This window comes from Oncorhynchus kisutch, unplaced genomic scaffold, assembly GCF_002021735.2.
Source record: "Oncorhynchus kisutch isolate 150728-3 unplaced genomic scaffold, Okis_V2 Okis01b-Okis20b_hom, whole genome shotgun sequence".
NCBI lineage: Eukaryota > Metazoa > Chordata > Actinopteri > Salmoniformes > Salmonidae > Oncorhynchus > Oncorhynchus kisutch.
Window position 1 is genome coordinate 11,091,819 of NW_022261978.1, and position 17,604 is coordinate 11,109,422.

The window sequence follows — 17,604 nt, forward strand, 5'->3', positions numbered from 1 at the left end:
CCTGCTGTGCTTCCTGGGGGTCTGTGAAAGGTGTCAGGAGAAAAGGCTGGCAGCCATACCCCCTGTCTCCCAGCAACACACCAGAGAATTCACCTGTCAACACAAAATCTCATCATTACTACCTCATAAACACAGTGATATTCTTGACACAGCCATGATGGTTATAAATAGGGGTTGTGTGGCTTACCTTGTGATAGATTTCAGAGGCCCGAAAGATTCTGGAGTCATGGACTGAGCCAGGCCATTTTGCCACAACATTGCTGATCACACAGTCAGCATTGCAGACCATCTGAAATCATAAGATGAGGAATATTACACCAATCAATGCACATCACTGGCAATGCAGAGTGTTCGTCAATGGACAATATCAAAAAGTTATGTTCACCTGAACATTAATGCTGTGAAAGGATTTCCTATTCACAAAAATCGGCCTCATGGGCACGTGAGGGGGCTTTTATCCTTATGTGTGTGCAGTCCACTGCACCAATGACATTGGGGAAACCTGTCACACAAAGTAATGAGTATCCTACTATGTGTTAAGTTGTCCTGTAATTTGTAGATCCTCTTACCTGCAATCCTATAGAACTCCTCTTTGATGTCACAGAGTCTTCTGTGGCCAGGGAAGGAGATGAAGACATCTGCTAATGCTTTGATAGCCAGACACACACTCCTTATTGTGCGGCAAATTGTGGCCTTGTTCAGCTGTTCTGCATCCCCCACTGAGTACAGGAAGGCTCCACTAGCAAAAAAGCGCAAGGCCACACAAACCATTTGCTCCACACTCAGTGCATGGCTCCGTGCAGTGCGGTGCTTAATCCTGGGACCCAGTAGTCTGCATAGATACCTGATGCCATCTGCAGAAAACCTGTATCTTTCATATAGATGGTCATCAGGGAAGGCCAGTGGGTCCAACCGGTCCCTGAAGACCCTTTCTCGCCTGAAGGCTCTCCTCAGCACAAGTGCTTCTTCATCCACCACATCTCGCACGAATGGGCATGCCATTGTCAGAGCAGAAAGGAACACACAATTTTGGGCCTTCATATAGGCTAGTGACCACACCTGGTGCTGGGGGGGTGGGCAAAAGAGGGCGATGCCTTATAACGATGACTTGGTTGTACTGATTGCTGGGAAAATAAAAAAAACCTTAGAAAGATGCCACCGTCCTGTGTGCTCACAATAAGAGCTCATATGTCATGGCTCACTTGACTTTACGAGAATATACCTCATTTTTATTTTGAGCTGTGTCATCTTCTTGGAGCTGGGGGAGGAAAGAAAAATAATGATTAATACATTTGTGTTACAGTTAGCATACAGTGTACATTGAAGGCATATCTCACCTCCCTCTCAAGTTTTTTTATTTCAAGGTCCAGTTTCCTAATTGTCCTCTTTTTTATTTCGAACTCCAGTGCAAGATTTTCCATCTTTTTCTTCTTGTACTGAATGTCTATGTCTGCCAGTTCTATTTGGCGCCGGAGGTGGTTGCCATACAACTTTCTGATAGCTTGTGAGCTCTGTGAACACAATACAATTAGCGCAGCTGGAATTTGGCAGGATGTGGTGTCCTTTTATTAATACGCACTATGTTGCCAGGCTGGTTTTCCCACTGTATAGCATCTGGGTCCTGTAAAAGAAATTAGATTTTTTGATTTTGATGAGGACTCCTCACCATTGTAGAGTAAATAGTACTTTCACAGTCTTAACATGATACCTCATGCCTTCTGGAATCCAGAGAGATGGTCTCCTCCTCATCATCGTCTCCATCATGTGCTGTTGCTGCTGCACGGGGGCCTTCACCCTATCACATTTAATCGGATTCATATTGAAGCTAGTAGACAAGACATGCCAGGCCTACAGTATGCCTTTGATGGAGTACTCACTGGATCAGCATCGTCTGGTGCTTGTGCTGGTGGCTCTAACAGGAACACAGTGCTGCCAGACACTGCAAGGCAATAGGTAAACCAAAGTCAGACAGTCCAAATTGATTCAATATGAATGTGGTTGTATCCCATGTAGAGATGGAAGGACATACCTTGAATGAAGCGGGTGGCATCTTGGGAGGAACCTATGCTCGTCTCTTTCCCCCCAGGGATCCCCTCTAAGACGGGCCTGCCTTTATTTAGCTCCAAGGCCATGTCCTCTGCTGGGGTAAGGTCAGCCTTTGGTGACCCACCACCCGTGCCTTGTCTGTGGGTATTCTTTTTCACTGCTAAAACAGTACAGACAATGTGTGAGCAGGCACCTTCTGGGTACAATATATACTTGTGCTTTGTTAAATATTAGTCAGGGACCATACCATTCTGCAGAATGTTCTTGTATTTGATTTTGACCTGCTGCCATGTCCGTTTTGGCCCGTTCATGTTTAATCTACACACACACACACACACACACACACATTTAATGGAGTCACACTGCAAAAAATTACTTGGTATTTTTGTCTTGTTTTCAGTAAAAATATCAAAAAATGTATCATAGCTTTATACAGTGTGATGGAGTTACTTTACACAATTTCACTCATATCTGCAGTGCATTTAACCGTTTCATAATTACAGTACAACTGCATTTTTGGAGATGTGAATTAAATATTTGAATTGTAATTGTGATGTTTCAGCGGAGCGGTGAGTGTGTAATTGTGCACTACTTACGCATTCAGGCGGTCTGCAATACTTTGCCACGCTTTTTCTCTTTGCTTTATCACTGTGGCGGTGTTGCCTTTCTTCTTAATTATATATTTTACCTCCTCGTATGCCTCCATGAGGATTTGTGCTTCCGACGGGGAAAAGTACGCGGCTCTAGTTGCCATGGTAAATCAGTTAATCTGTGATCTGTGGCGGGGTCTATTTGAGTGAGCCGTGAGCGCGCACCTATCCAGGATTGGTTTCACCTGGCTTAATGAATCCGTGTCTGCTCATCCTGGCTTGGTCTTTGTGCAACCAATTAAGCCTGGACGCACATGTTTTGGCTTCATTGAGCTCAGCTGAGTCATTTATCCCGGATGTCTTAATTCTACTTTTGTGCAACAGGCCCCAGGTCAACACATTATAGGCAACAATATAAGACAATGGGAGCACTGTGTATGTTCTCTGATGAATTGTAAGAAAAATGAGATGTGAAATATCAATATACACGCTAAGAGAGGTAATTTCTCTCTCCTGTGTGGATTCTCGAATTACGTTTAAGTGATTGTTATGAGTAATATGTTTTCCCAAAGTCTGAGCTTTTGTTAAGTCTTCTCCTCTGTGTCATGTTCTTTCAGGCTTCCTAAATGGGCAAAAGCTTTGCACCCTGGTAGGAGTGGTAATACATCTCCCCTCGGTGTATTTTCTCATGTCGTTTCAGGCTCCCTAACTGGTTAAAACACTTGCCACACTGGGAGCAGTGGTAAGGCTTCTCCCCTGTGTGAATTCTCGCGTGCCGTTTCAGCTTCCCCAAATCGTTAAAACCCTTTCCACACTGGGGGCAGTGGTAAGGCTTCTCCCCCGTGTGAAATGTCTCATGAGCTTTCAGGTGTCCTTTTTGGTAAAACATCTTTCCACATTGTGAGCAATGATAAGGCTTCTCCCCTGAGTGAATTCTCTCATGGGATTTCAGGTTCCCCTTCCATTTAAACATCTTTCCACACTGGGGGCAGTGGTAAGGCTTCTCCCCTGTGTGAATTCTCTCATGTTTTTTCAGATCCCCTGACCAGTAGAAACACTTTCCACACTGGGAGCAGTGATAAGGCTTCTCCCCTGTGTGAATTCTCTCATGTTTTTTCAGATCCCTTGACCAGTAGAAACACTCTCCACACTGGGAGCAGTGGTATGGCTTCTCCCCTGTGTGTATTCTCTCATGTTGTTTCAGGTCCCATAACCGGTTACAACCCTTTTCACAGTGGGAGCACTGGTGTCGTCTTGCGGGTTTGGACGTCCCTGGCTCTGGTTCCACTGAGTCTGGTCTTTCTCCTGCCAAAGACAGTTAATTTTTTAAAATAGATACCCGAATGAAACCTCCACATCATAAAACAACAGTGCTACGAGAGTAAATCCTAATCAGATCTCTCAATAACCTGAGGCCAGTTTTAACAAACTTAGTGTGATTTTAAAACAAATGTAGAGCTTCCTGGTGTTTACACTACTTATTTTATTCATCCTGTTTTACAAGTCAGAACACAAAAAAACTAAACAGTTCTAGGACACTGAAGACACAGACGTCGCTGGATTCCAATTGAGCAGGTGGTTCTAAATATATAACTTTCATAGCTGTATGATACAGAATGTGACCTACACACTTCCTTAAACATACAATAACTAAAGAAGTAATTTTGTGTAATAGTCAAAAACTTGTTTTTACATCGAAGACACAAAGCACATCAGTAACATCTCCCCGTTGTTGAAAGGGTTCGACACAATGTTTAAATGGCCCAATTTCTTATTTAGATGTTCACAGGTTTTCAACATTTTGACTATCGCTGATGTCATATTTTGGGTAAAGTAAAACATAAGGTGAAATATTTGGAAAGATGTTCCTAAAACTGATAGTAACTACAATAAACAAATTATAAACGCAACATGTAAAGTGTTGGATGTTTAATGAGCTGAAAAAAAAGATTGCAGAATGTTTTACATCCCTGTTAGTTAACACATATTTTCTGCCAAGATAATCCATCCACCTGACAGGTGTGGAATATCAAGAAGCTGATTGAACAGCTTGATTATTACACAGGTGCACCTTGTGCTGGGGAAAATAAAAGGCCACTCTAAAATGTGCAGTTTTGTCACAACAATGCCACAGATGTCTCAGAGGGAGCGTAAAATTGGCATGCTGACTGCAGGAATGTCCATTTTTATATATATTTTTACATTGGAGAAAGACACAAAGCACACCAGTAATATTTCCCTGTTGTCGATAGGGTGGACACTGAGAAAAATTACAAGATTGTATTAATACTGTTTAGCCATCGAATAGCTTTGATGGGTACTCTCTCATCTGTGTCTATGGGACTGAGTTGGGCCTCTGGAGCTTGAGCTGACAATTGATTCATTACTTACTGATAAAAACCTAAAGCCGGGTTGGGGGGTTAAAACAACACCAGGTGCAGATGACCATAGGATGAACCCAGGATGGCTTGTGATGCCCCCCAATCAGCATGGGAGGGGTGGAAACAGCCCTGACTAAGCATTTATAAGAGCTCTGTTTTTCATTCAAAGTTAAGCTCTCGACAACACACTCAAGAGTGTGGGGTCAACAGCTTCATTATTGCAATAATTAATCAATATTGAATAAACGTTCACAAATGTTGTACATTTTGACTATCACAAATGTCATTGATAGTTTGTGTAAAGTAAAAAATATTTTGGGGTAGATGTTGCTAAAAAAATATAAAACACAACATGTGAAGTGTTGGTCCCATTTTTCATGAGCTGAAATAAAAGACCCCAGAATTTTTCCATATGCACAACAGCTTATTACTCAAAAATGTTGAACACAAATTTGTTTACATCCCTGTTAGTAAACATGTCTCCTTTGCCAAGTTAATTCATCCACCTGACAGGTGTGGCATATCAAGCTGATTAAAAAGCATGATCATTACACAGGTGCACCTTGTGCCGGGGAGAATAAAAGGCCACTAAAATATGCAGTTCTGTCACACAACACAATGCCACAGATGTCTCAAGTTTTGAGGGAGTGTGCAATTGGCATGTTGACTGCAGGAATATCCACTAGAGCAGTTACCAGATAATTGAATGTTCAATTCTCTGCCCGAAGCTGCCTCCAACGTCATTTTAGAGAATTTGGCAGTACATCCAACTGGCCTCACAACCACAGACCACATATAACGACGCCAGCCAAGGACCTCCACATCGTCTGAGACCAGCCACCGAGTTGTATTTCTCTTTGTAATGAGGCCCTTTTGTGGGGAAAAACTAATTCTGATTGGCTGGGGCTGGCACCGCAATGGATGGGCTTATGCCCTCCAGGGTCCACCAATGGCTGCTCCCCTGCCCAGTCATGTAAAGTCCATAGATTTGGGCCTAATGTATTTATTTACAATGAATGACTTATATGAGCTGTAAATCGTTGAAATTGTTGTTTATATTTTGGTTCAGTATACACACAGACACAGTGCATTCGTTAAGTATTCAGACCCCTTCACCTTTTCCAAATTTTGTTACATTTCAGCATTATTCTAAAATTGATTAAATTGTTTTCCCCCCTCGCCAATCTAAACTCAGCAAACAAAGAGACATCCTTTCACTGTCAACTGCGTTTATTTTCAGCAAACTTAAGATGTGTAAATATTTGTTGGAACATAACAAGATTCAACAACAGACATAAACTGAACAAGTTCCACAGACATGTGACTAACTGAAATGGAATAATGTGTCCCTGAACAAAGGGGGGGGGGGGTTAAGTACTGCACTGCATCTACTCATGAACTGCACCAGATTTGACAGTACTTGCAGTGAGATGTTAACCCATCTGCAAGTTTCCGGACATTTCTGGGGAGAATGGCCCTCACCCTCCGATCCAAAAGGTCCCAGACGTGCTCAATGGGATTGCGATCCGGGCTCTTCGCTGGCTATGGCAGAACACTGACATTCTGGTCTTGCAGGAAATCATGCACAGAATGAGCAGTTTGACTGGTGGCATTGTCATGCTGGAGGGTCATGTCAGGACGAGTCTGCAGGAAGGGTACCACATGAGGGAGGATGATGTCTTCCCTGTAATGCACAGCTTGGAGATTGCCTGCAATGACAACAAGCTCAGTCTGATGATGCTGTGACACACCGCCCCAGACCATGACGGCCCCTCCACCTCCAAATCGATCCCGCTCCAGAGTACAGGTCTCGGTACCTGTACCTGTCCCGCAGGTGTGATGTTCAGATGTACCGATCCTGTGCAGGTGTTGTTACACGTGGTCTGCCACTGCGAGGACGATAAGCTGTCCGTCCTGTCTCCCTGTAGCGCTGTCTTAGGCGTCTCACAGTACGGACAGTGCAATTTATTGCCCTTGCCACATCTGCAGTAGTCCTCATGCCTCCCTGCAGCATGCCTAAGACACGTTCACGCAGATGAGCAGGGACCCTGGGCATCTTTCTTTTGGTGTTTCCAGATTCAGTAGAAAGGCCTTTGGAGTCCTAAGTTTTCATAACTGTGACCTTAATTGCCAACCGTCTGCAAGCTGTTGGTGTCTTAACAACCGTTCCACAGGTGCATGTTCATTAATTGTTTATGGTTAATTGAAAAAGCATGGGAAACAGTGTTTAAACCCTGAGATTTTGGATATAAATATGAACTTTATCGAACAAAACATACATGTATTGTGTAACATGAAGTCCTATGAGTGCCATCTGATGAAGATCATCAAAGGTTAGTGATTTATTGTCTCTATTTCTGCTTCTTGTGACTCCTCTCTTTGGTTGGAAAATGGCTGTGTGTGTTTGAGGCTCTGACCTAACATAATTATATGGTGTGCTTTCGCTGTAACGCTCTTTTGAAATCAGACACGATGGGTAGATTAACAAGAAGTTAAGCTTTAATTTAGTGTATTGCACTTGTGAATGTATGAAAGTTACATATTTCTAAAAAATATTTTGAATTTCGCGCTCTGCCTTTTCAGAGGAATGTTGTTGAGGGGTTCCACTAGCCATAAGAGGTTTTAAGACTCCATGTTTCATTAGATGTTACAGTCCTCCTTTAAGACTCCATAATGTTTCATCATTAGATGCTACAGTCCTCCTTTAAGACTCCATAATGTTTCATCATTAGATGCTACAGGCCTCCTTTAAGACTCCATAATGTTTCATCATTAGATGTTACAGTCCTCCTTTAAGACTCCATAATGTTTCATCATTAGATGTTACAGTCCTCCTTTAAGACTCCATCATGTTTAGAATGTGTCTGGAAGCGCTACTCTATTCTACTCTCATCCTTTCAGTTTTAATAATATTTAATAATAATGTTATAACAGGTAATAACTAACTTTAATAACTAGGGTTAATACCTGCCTGGCGCTCCAACAAAATATTTCTTTACCCCCCTCTAACAATACCGCTACAGAATTAGCATAGTAGGCCTTGTAATTTAAGGTAATCTGAAATATTTAGGACTAACTTATTCCTTGCCACCCATTCTGAAACTCACTGCAGCTCTTTGTAAGTGTTGCTGTCATTTCAGTTTCCGTGGTAGCTGACGTGTACAGTGTTGAGTCATCCGCATACAGACACACTGGCTTTACTCAAATGTCGTTGGCATGTCGTTGGTAAAGATTGAAAAAAGTCAGGTCATCATTTTTAAGGAAAAGTTTTTGTAAAACAAGCAGCTTACATTGGATCATCTTGAAACTCTCTCTCTAAAGCTAACTTTATCAAGGTTTTATATGGTCTATTGGTGTCTCTCTGAAGCCAACTTTATCAAGGTTTTATATGGTCTATTGGTGTCTCTCTAAAGCCAACTTTATCAAGGTTTTATATGGTCTATTGGTGTCTCTCTGAAGCCAACTTTATCAAGGTTTTATATGGTCTATTGGTGTCTCTCTGAAGCCAACTTTATCAAGGTTTTATATGGTCTATTGGTGTCTCTCTGAAGCCAACTTTATCAAGGTTTTATATGGTCTATTGGTTCCTCTCTGAAGCCAACTTTATCAAGGTTTTATATGGTCTATTGGTGTCTCTCTGAAGCCAACTTTATCAAGGTTTTATATGGTCTATTGGTGTCTCTCTGAAGCCAACTTTATCAAGGTTTTATATGGTCTATTGGTTCCTCTCTAAAGCCAACTTTATCAAGGTTTTATATTGTCTATTGGTTTCTCTCTAAAGCTAACTTTTATCAAGGTTTTATATGGTCTATTGGTTCCTCTCTAAAGCTAACTTTTATCAAGGTTTTATATGGTCTATTGGTTCCTCTCTAAAGCTAACTTTTATCAAGGTTTTATATGGTCTATTGGTTCCTCTCTTTTCATTGGTAGAATCCTTTTTCAGTGTTATGATATTCATAACATCCATATCCACCAGTCTATCTTCCTGTCAACTAAACAGTACTCTGCTGGTTGTCCTGGTAACAGATACCAGGCCATCTTCCTGTCAACTAACAGAACTCTACTGGTTGTCCTGGCAACAGATACCAGCCTATCTTCTTGTCAACTAACAGAACTCTGCTGGTTGTCCTGGTAACAGATACCAGTGGGCAGATTGTATTTTATTTGTTCAAACTGAACTACAGCACTTACTTTGAGTCAAATCTGATCCTTTCATCTCTTCTCCTCCTCTCACAGTTACACTCAGCCCCGTTGTTTTCCTGCAGTCCACCATTAGCACAGACAACCTCTTCATACCCAGCAGTAAGGCGCTACCGGGAGAGGTACGACACGGGGACTCCAGGAGGGAGGAAGGGCTAGCGTTGTCCTGGTAACCATAAAGAGGGGACACAGACACATATCATTATGGATGCTGATGCCACTGTTGTCATGAAGTGCTTTACAGAAACCCAGCCCAGACCCCGATAGAGCAAGCTGTATGCTAGACCAGACCAAGCTGTACCATCTGGTGATCTGATCTGGAGAGACTCTTCTCTGCCTCGTCAGCATCAGGATGCTCCCCAGAGGATCCACGATAGTCACGTCTCTCTCCTATGTGAACGAGAACAGCAAACAGACGGTAAACTTATGACCGTCTATTACAATCAAGAGGCATGAATATGTCAAAAATGGCCACTTCCATCATGATTTTGTCAAATATTGTTTGTGTTGCAAATGTAAAGGTTAATTTCCACAAAATGGGTGCCTTTACATCCCTTTGATATTTTAAGTAGATTTTAAAAGCCTGTTATATTAGATGAGGTGAACTTTAATGTAGAACACATGGGAATGAGAATTCAATACATCGAAGTCCCAAAAACATATGTACCAATGGCAGATTATCCCTTAAACAATTCCCACAGTACTGAACGACATATTCAAGTGTAGAACTGAAGTAGAATGCCCCTTTAAAACAATACATTATTTCAAGAACTACATAGTGTCCCTGTTTTTAAGACAGTACTCACTGGTGGTAGTCTGATCTTCAGCCTCCTCCGCTTTCACTCCCAAAACGTCTTCCTCCTTTTTGATTGAGATAGCCTCCTCTTCCTCTTTTACTCTAAAAGGTTCTTCCTCTTCTTTCACTACATTCTCTTCTTTCAATGTTATGGCATCTTCCTCGTTTTTGATTCTGAAAGCTTCTACCTCCTCCCCTTCCACTTTGACAACCTCTTTCCCATCTTCCTCTTTCACTGTAATATCATCCTCTTCTTCTTGCAATGTGATTGCGTCCTCTTCCTCCCTTTTCATCCTGAAAGCTCCTTCCTCTCCTTTCACCAGAGCTTCTTTCTCGGTCGAGCTTTGTGAGCTCATGCTCCGGTCGATTAGCCTAATGCAGTATCAATTTAGTAACACATTTGCTAATATAACGAGCAAATGACGTTAAAATGAACTAGTAGATGGGTAAACATAATTATATTCAAAACACTAAGAGTAATATACACATGATTTGCCTAAAGAGCTTCAAAGACTCAACTTTATGTTCGCTAGCAAAGCAACACGTTCGTTGAATCAGAAGCCTTTTGTCGCTGTTGAAGAAGCCTCCAGTTCCGTCCACTAGATTATACGTCACGCAAGCAGCATCACCTGAAAGACTCATATCGCTCTCTGCTGACTTGAGTGGATAACGCAGACTGGAAAAATATGAATAACAATATTTATTCTGGTAAGCCATGTCATGCAAAGAAATTTTAAAAGAACCAGATGTTATGTTTTCTCTTACTTCTTACAGCCAATACTTTACTCCAGGGCTGACCTGCCCGTTAGGTAGGATTAGGTGACAGATTAAAGAGTTTTCCATTTTTGTCATCGTTATTCTGAACCGACTGCCTGCAAGTCATCGTTAAATTTGCCTAAGTGATATGTATTTTCCTTCAAGTTCCTGAAGAGGAAACAGCCAGGAAATGCCCCTGTCTGAGTGCATTTGTCTACCACTATGTGTAGCTGTTAGCGATGATGCTAATAATCCACTATGTGTAGCTGTTAGCGATGATGCTAATGACAACTATCTTCTGGTTGATGGAAAAGCTTTCCCACAAATCTTGTGAATTAAATGTTAACTACAAAGTAGTCTATGCCTCCCTGGCAGAATGATACCATGACTATTAGCATCAATCCAGTGATTTGTTCAGCAGACTCTGCAATCACATGTGTGCTACAGAGACACCACTAACCAAGCAAGGCTCTTGTGTGCTACAGAGACACCACTAACCAAGCAAGGCTCTTGCTGGTGTCACTTCAATTAAAGGGTATCTACACATAAAAATGAACATGTCTTAGATTTTTCTCAGACTTCAAACGTGTTCTCCTGATGTGGTTTAAGTCTTGTTGTGGACTTAGAACATCCAATGTTGTTGTTTTCTATTAACAGTGTGATTTAGAGACAAAAACAGACAAACAGGGACAAATCAGAAACCTGGAAAAACTAAATGGAGAAAATGGAATTAGGTTCAATAAAACGGATTAGATAGAGATGTTATATATAGATAGAGATGTTATAGAGCCATAAATATTCTATACATTTTCTCTCATTACTGTATTATCTAGGGATAGTGTAGAGTAACAGCTGTTTCCTGAAGTGACCTTTAACCTCCCTGCTCCTCAATACTTCTTCCACTGGATCAAAGCTTCAGCCAAGTAGGATACATGATAGTGGCAACACAATCCCCCAATGATAGTTAAGACTGTTTTCTGTCCGGTCATTACCACACCTATGAAGTCTCTATGATAAACTCCTGTGAGATCCATATTGTACAAAATGTTCAATCAAACATAAGTGAGCTTGTTCATGGTAGGATACATGATAGTGGCAACACATGGAGTTGGGTTGGATTTAGTCATGGTAGGATACATGATAGTGGCAACACATGGAGTAGGGTTGATATAGTCATGGTAGGATACAAAGAGCGGCAAGATGTTCTTTACAATTCGGCCATCAGATTTGCCACCAATGTTCCTTATTCGACACCTCACTGCACTCTATACTCTATAAACTGGTTGTCTCTGTATACCAGTCGCCTGGTTTAATGCTTATTTATAAAACCCTCTTAGGCTTCACTCACCCCTATCTAAGATAACTACTGCAGCCCTCATCCTCCACATACAACACCCATTCTGCCAGTCACATTCTGTTAAAGGTCCCCAAAGCACACACATCCCTGGGTTGCTCCTCTTTTCAGTTCCCTGCAGCTAGCGATGGGAACAAGCTGCAAGAAACCCTCAAACTGGACAGTTTTATCTCCATCTCTTCATTCAAGGACTCAATTATGTATTTAATATTACATAGTAAACTTTAACAATTGTAATATGTATGTTTAAATGACTGTACTAAATTTCTCTCTCTCTTTCTCTCTCCCTCTTTCTCTGTACTAAATTTCTCTTTCTTTCGCTCTCCCTCTTTCTCTCCCCTTGGATGGGAATGTTAAGGGTTAAGAAGTTGTGAATCTAGGGGGCCCTTGCACACAGGGGAACTACATGGACACAAAATAATTAACAACCTGGGCCCCCAGGTGTCTTTGAAAACATCTGTTTTACTAACGACCTAAAAAGATCATTTAAAAAAAAATAGTTACAGGGGGGGATGTCCGGGGGATGTCTGTCTTTGAAAGGGTCATTGTACTCTTTAACTATGCTTCCTTTACTGATGACAAACAGATCATTTTACCCCATGAATAACCTTTTACTGCAGGGGGCTAAAACAGGGGCCTTCAATGCTGCAGAAATGTTTTGGTACCCTTCCCCAGATCTGTGCCTCAACACAATCCTGTCTCGGAGCTCTATGGACAATTCCTTCCACCTCATGGCTTGGTTCTTGCTCTGACATGCACTGTCAACTGTGGAACCTTATATAGACACGTGTGTGCCTTTCCAAAACATGTCCAATCAATTGAATTTACCACAGGTGGACTCCAATTAAATTGTAGAAACATCTCAAGGACGATCAATAGAAACAGGATGCACCTGAGCTCAATTTCGAGTCTCATTCAGCAAAGGGTCTGAATATTTATGTAAATAATTTTGTGTTTAATACATTTGCAAAATATTTATAAAAAAGCTTGTTTCCGCTTTGTCATTATGGGGTATTTTGTGTAGATTGTTGAGGAAATTGTTTTATTTAATCAATTTTAGAATAAGACTGTAACGTAACAAAATGTGAAAAAAGTCAAGGGTTCTGAATACTTTCCAAAGAAACTGTAAGTGATTGAGGAGAGAGCATCATTGCTATATTCTAATTAAAATCATTGACCCATCTTAACGGCATTCATAGGAAGAAGGTGAGGACCAAGGTGCAGCGTGGTACATGTTCATATTATTTATTCGAAACTGAACACTAAAATGCAAAACAACAAAGCTAACAACCGAAACAGTTCTGTCAGGTGCAGATACACAAAAACAGAAAGCAACCACCCACAACTAACAGTGGGAAAACAGGCTACCTAAGTATGGTTCTCAATCAGAGACAACAAAACAAATGTTTACAAAACCAAAGACATGAAAACTGGTGCCAACATTGTATTTAGCTAGGATTTCATAAGGCCAGGAAGGTCATTGAGACATCAGTTAATGTTGCTAGTTTAGGGATGAAGATAGTGAAGGTTCATCAATGTTAAAGATGTTTTTTAATTTGACGTGGAAACAACATTTATTCAACCAGTGGGAGGCTTGTAAATGACCCCAGGAAAGTAAAACAAAGAAGTCTTCATTGAGACAATGATGAAACAGCAATCCGTGGAAGAGTTGAGGTGGATATTATAAAATAAGGATCTGCTGGAGTCCAAGTCAAACCAAGATTCTTTATTTCTGAGATCAGAGAGAATAACAGAGTTTGGTATTTTATTAGGATGCCCATTAGATGTTGTAAAAGCAGCAGCTACTCTTCCTGGGGTCCACACAGAACATGACACATAATACAGAACATCAATAGACAAGAACAGCTCAAGGACAGAACTACATACATTTTGTAAAAGGCACACGTAGCCTACATATCAATGCATACACACAAACTTATATGGTATTAAAGTTAAGGGACATCAGCCTGGGCGGGGTGATCCTCAGTAGGGGATAGAAAGGGAAAACACCATCTTTTGAACTGAGTGTTGCTTGCAAATTGCTGTAAGTGTAAACTCCAGGTTGCAATCCTTATTATCCTTACAAACTAACCTCTGATCAAATAAGTTTTCCTGTGGTCTCTTCTGTGCACATAGGGCAGAATTCCCTTACAGACTATGCAAACAATTTGGGATATTCAACACATTCATGTTTCTTATAAAAAGAAGTGATACAGCCAGTCTCTCCTCAACTCTTAGCTAAGAGAGACTGGCACGCATAGTATTTATATCAGCCCTCTGTTTACAATTAAGAGCAAAATGTGCCACTCTGTTCTGGGCCAGCTGCAGCTTAACTAGGTCTTTCCTTGCAGCACTGGACCACACGACTGGACAATAATCAAGATTAGACAAAACTAGAGCCTGCAGAACTTTTTGGAGTGTGGTGTCAAAATAGAAGAGCATCTCTTTATTATGGCTAGACCTCTCCCTGTCTTTACAACCATTGAATCTATATGTTTTGACCATGACAGTTTACAATCTAAGGTAATGCCAAGTAATTTAGTCTCCTCAACTTGTTCAACAGCCACACAATTCATTACCAGATTCAGCTGAGGTCAATAACTTGAGGAATGATTTGTACCAAATACAATGCTCTTAGTTTTAGAGATGTTCAGGACCAGTTTATTACTGACCACGCATTCCAAAACAGATTGCAACTCTTTGTTAAGGGTTTCAGTAAACTCATTAGCTGTGGTTGCTGATGCTTATATAGTTGAATCATCAGCATACATGGACACACATGCTTTGTTTAATGCCAGTGGCAGGCCATTGGTAAAAATAGAAAAGAGTAGAGGGCCTAGAGAGCTGCCCTGCGGTACGTCACACTTTATATGTTTGACATTAGAGAAGCTTCCATTAAAAACCCTCAGTTCTAGTAGATTGCCATAATGTGGATTCAGAGGTGAGGTTGAAAAGCCATAGCACAGACATTCTTAAACAACAGGTTATGGTCAATAATATCAAAGGCTGCACTGAAATCTAACAATAGAGCTCCCACAATCTTCTTGTTATCAATTTATCTCAACCAGTCATCAGTCATTTGTGTCAGTGCAGTACATGTTGAGTGCCCTTCTCTATAAGCATGCTGAAAGTCTGTTGTTCATTTGTTTACAGAGAAATAGCATTGTACACTGCTCAAAAAATTCATGGGAACACTTAAACAACACAATGTAACTCCAAGTCAATCACACTTCTGTGAAATCAAACTATCCACTTAGGAAGGAACACTGATTGACAATAAATATCACATGTGTATAAAAAAAGTGCCTATAAAGGCAGCTTTCATCGTGATTTCCTAAAATATTGTTTGTGTTGCAAATGTAAAAGGGTTGTTCCACGAAATGGGTGCCCTTTGCGTCCCTTTGATAATTTAAGTATAAATTATGCACCAATGTTGAATTCTGAAAAGCCTGTTTTATGAAGTGCACTTTAACGTGGACTACGTGGATATTTCAATAAATCTAATATAAAAGTCTAAATATGTACCAATGACGGATAGCACCTTTAACAATGTATTGAGAACTGAACAACATATTAAATTGTAGAACTTCAGTAGAATGCCCCTTTCAAACCCCTCATTAGTTCAAGAAATGCATATTTTTTTGCCCGTTTTTAAGTCAGTACTCACTGGTCTTAATCGAATCTTCAGCCTCATCCTTTTTCACTCCCAAAACGTCTTCCTCCTCCTCTTTTATTGAGATATCCTCCTCTTCCTCTTTTACTCCAAAAGGTTCTTCCTCTTCTTTCAATGTTATGGCATCTTCCTCCTTTTTGATTCTGAAAGCTTCTACCTCCTCTTCCACAACCTCTTTCCCATATTCCTCTTTCACTGTAATATCATCCTCTTCTTCTTTCAATGCGATAGCCTCCTCTTCCTCCCTTTTCATCCTGAAAGCTTCTTCCTCTCCTTTCACCAGAGCTTCTTTCTCCGTCGAGATCAGTGAGCTCATGTTTCGGGCGATTAGCCTCGTGCAGTATCAATTTACCACATTAGCTAATTTAACAAGCAATCTACGTTTCAATGAACGAGTAGATATGTAAACAGACTTGTGTTTAAAACACTAAGAATAATATACACAAGATGTGTCTTAAACGCTTCAATGTTTCGGTTTAATGTTCGCTAGTAAACCACCACGTTGGTTGAATCAGAAGCCTTTTGTCGCTGTTGAAGAAGCCTCCTGTCCCGTCCACTAGATTGTACGTGACGTGCAAGAAGCATCACCTGAAAAACTCACATCGCCATCTGCTGACTGGAGTGGGTAACGCAGTTTGGAAAAATATTAATTAAAATTTTTATTCTGGCAAGCAATGCCATAACTAGTCATTTAATTAAAAACAACCAGATGTTATTTTTTTCTCTTACTTCTTGCAGCCAATACTATCCTCCAGGGCTGACCTGCCAGTTGCAGTTCTCACAAAACAATTATATATAACCATACAACACAGCGTGTTTAGTCATGTTAGCTAGCTAATGTGTTCATAGCTAGTAGCGTGGAATATGACATAAACAAACTGTTGTTGAGATAATGGATCTTTAAACTTCCAAGGAGAAAATAGGCTTTGCTGAAACTCACTCATATGCTTGCAGAGTAAAAAAAAAAGGTGCGGTGTTCATACCCGAATACCCCAAACAAGGAGCAACTTCCAAAGCAGCTGAGAAGTGAACCATCACTGAGCCAGTTACAGGACAACATCGTCCGCATCCTCACGGCTAAAATCAAAGAGAGCGCAGATGACATCATGGATTTGGTGAAAAAGAACATTATCAGCATCGCTAACCTGAAGAAAGAGATTGATTTCAATGCCGAGGAAGTATAAACTCTGAAGCAGCAACATTGAAAATTCAGGTTGCAAAGCAAGAGAGGAAACTCCCCGAAATGGAGTCAAAGGTAAACGAAAATGACCGGTATGGTCGGAGATGGAATCTTCGAATTTATGGAATAGCAGAAAAATCTGACGAGAACATCAAAGCAAGAGTGAAGGACATTTACAGGGCAATAGTCCCGGAGGAGGGGCGAAATGTTGCAGGTTCCCTGGATGTAATGCAGTGCCTGGGTAGGCTGAGAGATGCGGAAAACAACCAGCCACCACGACCAGTGAACATGAGATTCATCTCCAGGACAGCGAGGGATATGACATGGAAAAGTGCAAAGAAAAATGACTATTTAAAGAACAATAACCTGAGGTTCAAGGAGGATCTGACAGCATTTGACAAATAAGCTCTGAATCGTCTGTGGCCGATGATTGAGAGAGCAAGGAAGGAAGGGAAGGAAGGAAGGAAGGAAGGAGGGGAAAAGTGCATGCTTTGCGGGAGCCAAGGCTTCTGTTAATGGAAGGGAAATTCACGCTGACGCCTAGCTTGTTGACTGCTGGATTTATCAAGTGAGTTGTGCAGGACTGAGTTTCCTTTGCATCTGATACAACTTTATATTTCTTGAGGAA

General features: G+C 41.0%; 1 protein-coding gene across 1 annotated transcript in view; it reads right to left on the reverse strand.

Moving 5' to 3' along the window:
• LOC109876911 (zinc finger protein 420-like) overlaps positions 1 to 17,604 on the reverse strand; it is a 54,442-nt gene that overhangs the window by 16,511 nt on the left and 20,327 nt on the right. The window contains 4 exon segments of the mRNA XM_031811084.1: positions 3,262 to 3,941; positions 9,209 to 9,379; positions 10,024 to 10,385; positions 10,558 to 10,689. Of these exon segments, the coding sequence (XP_031666944.1) occupies positions 3,262 to 3,941; positions 9,209 to 9,379; positions 10,024 to 10,385; positions 10,558 to 10,689 (1,345 nt within the window).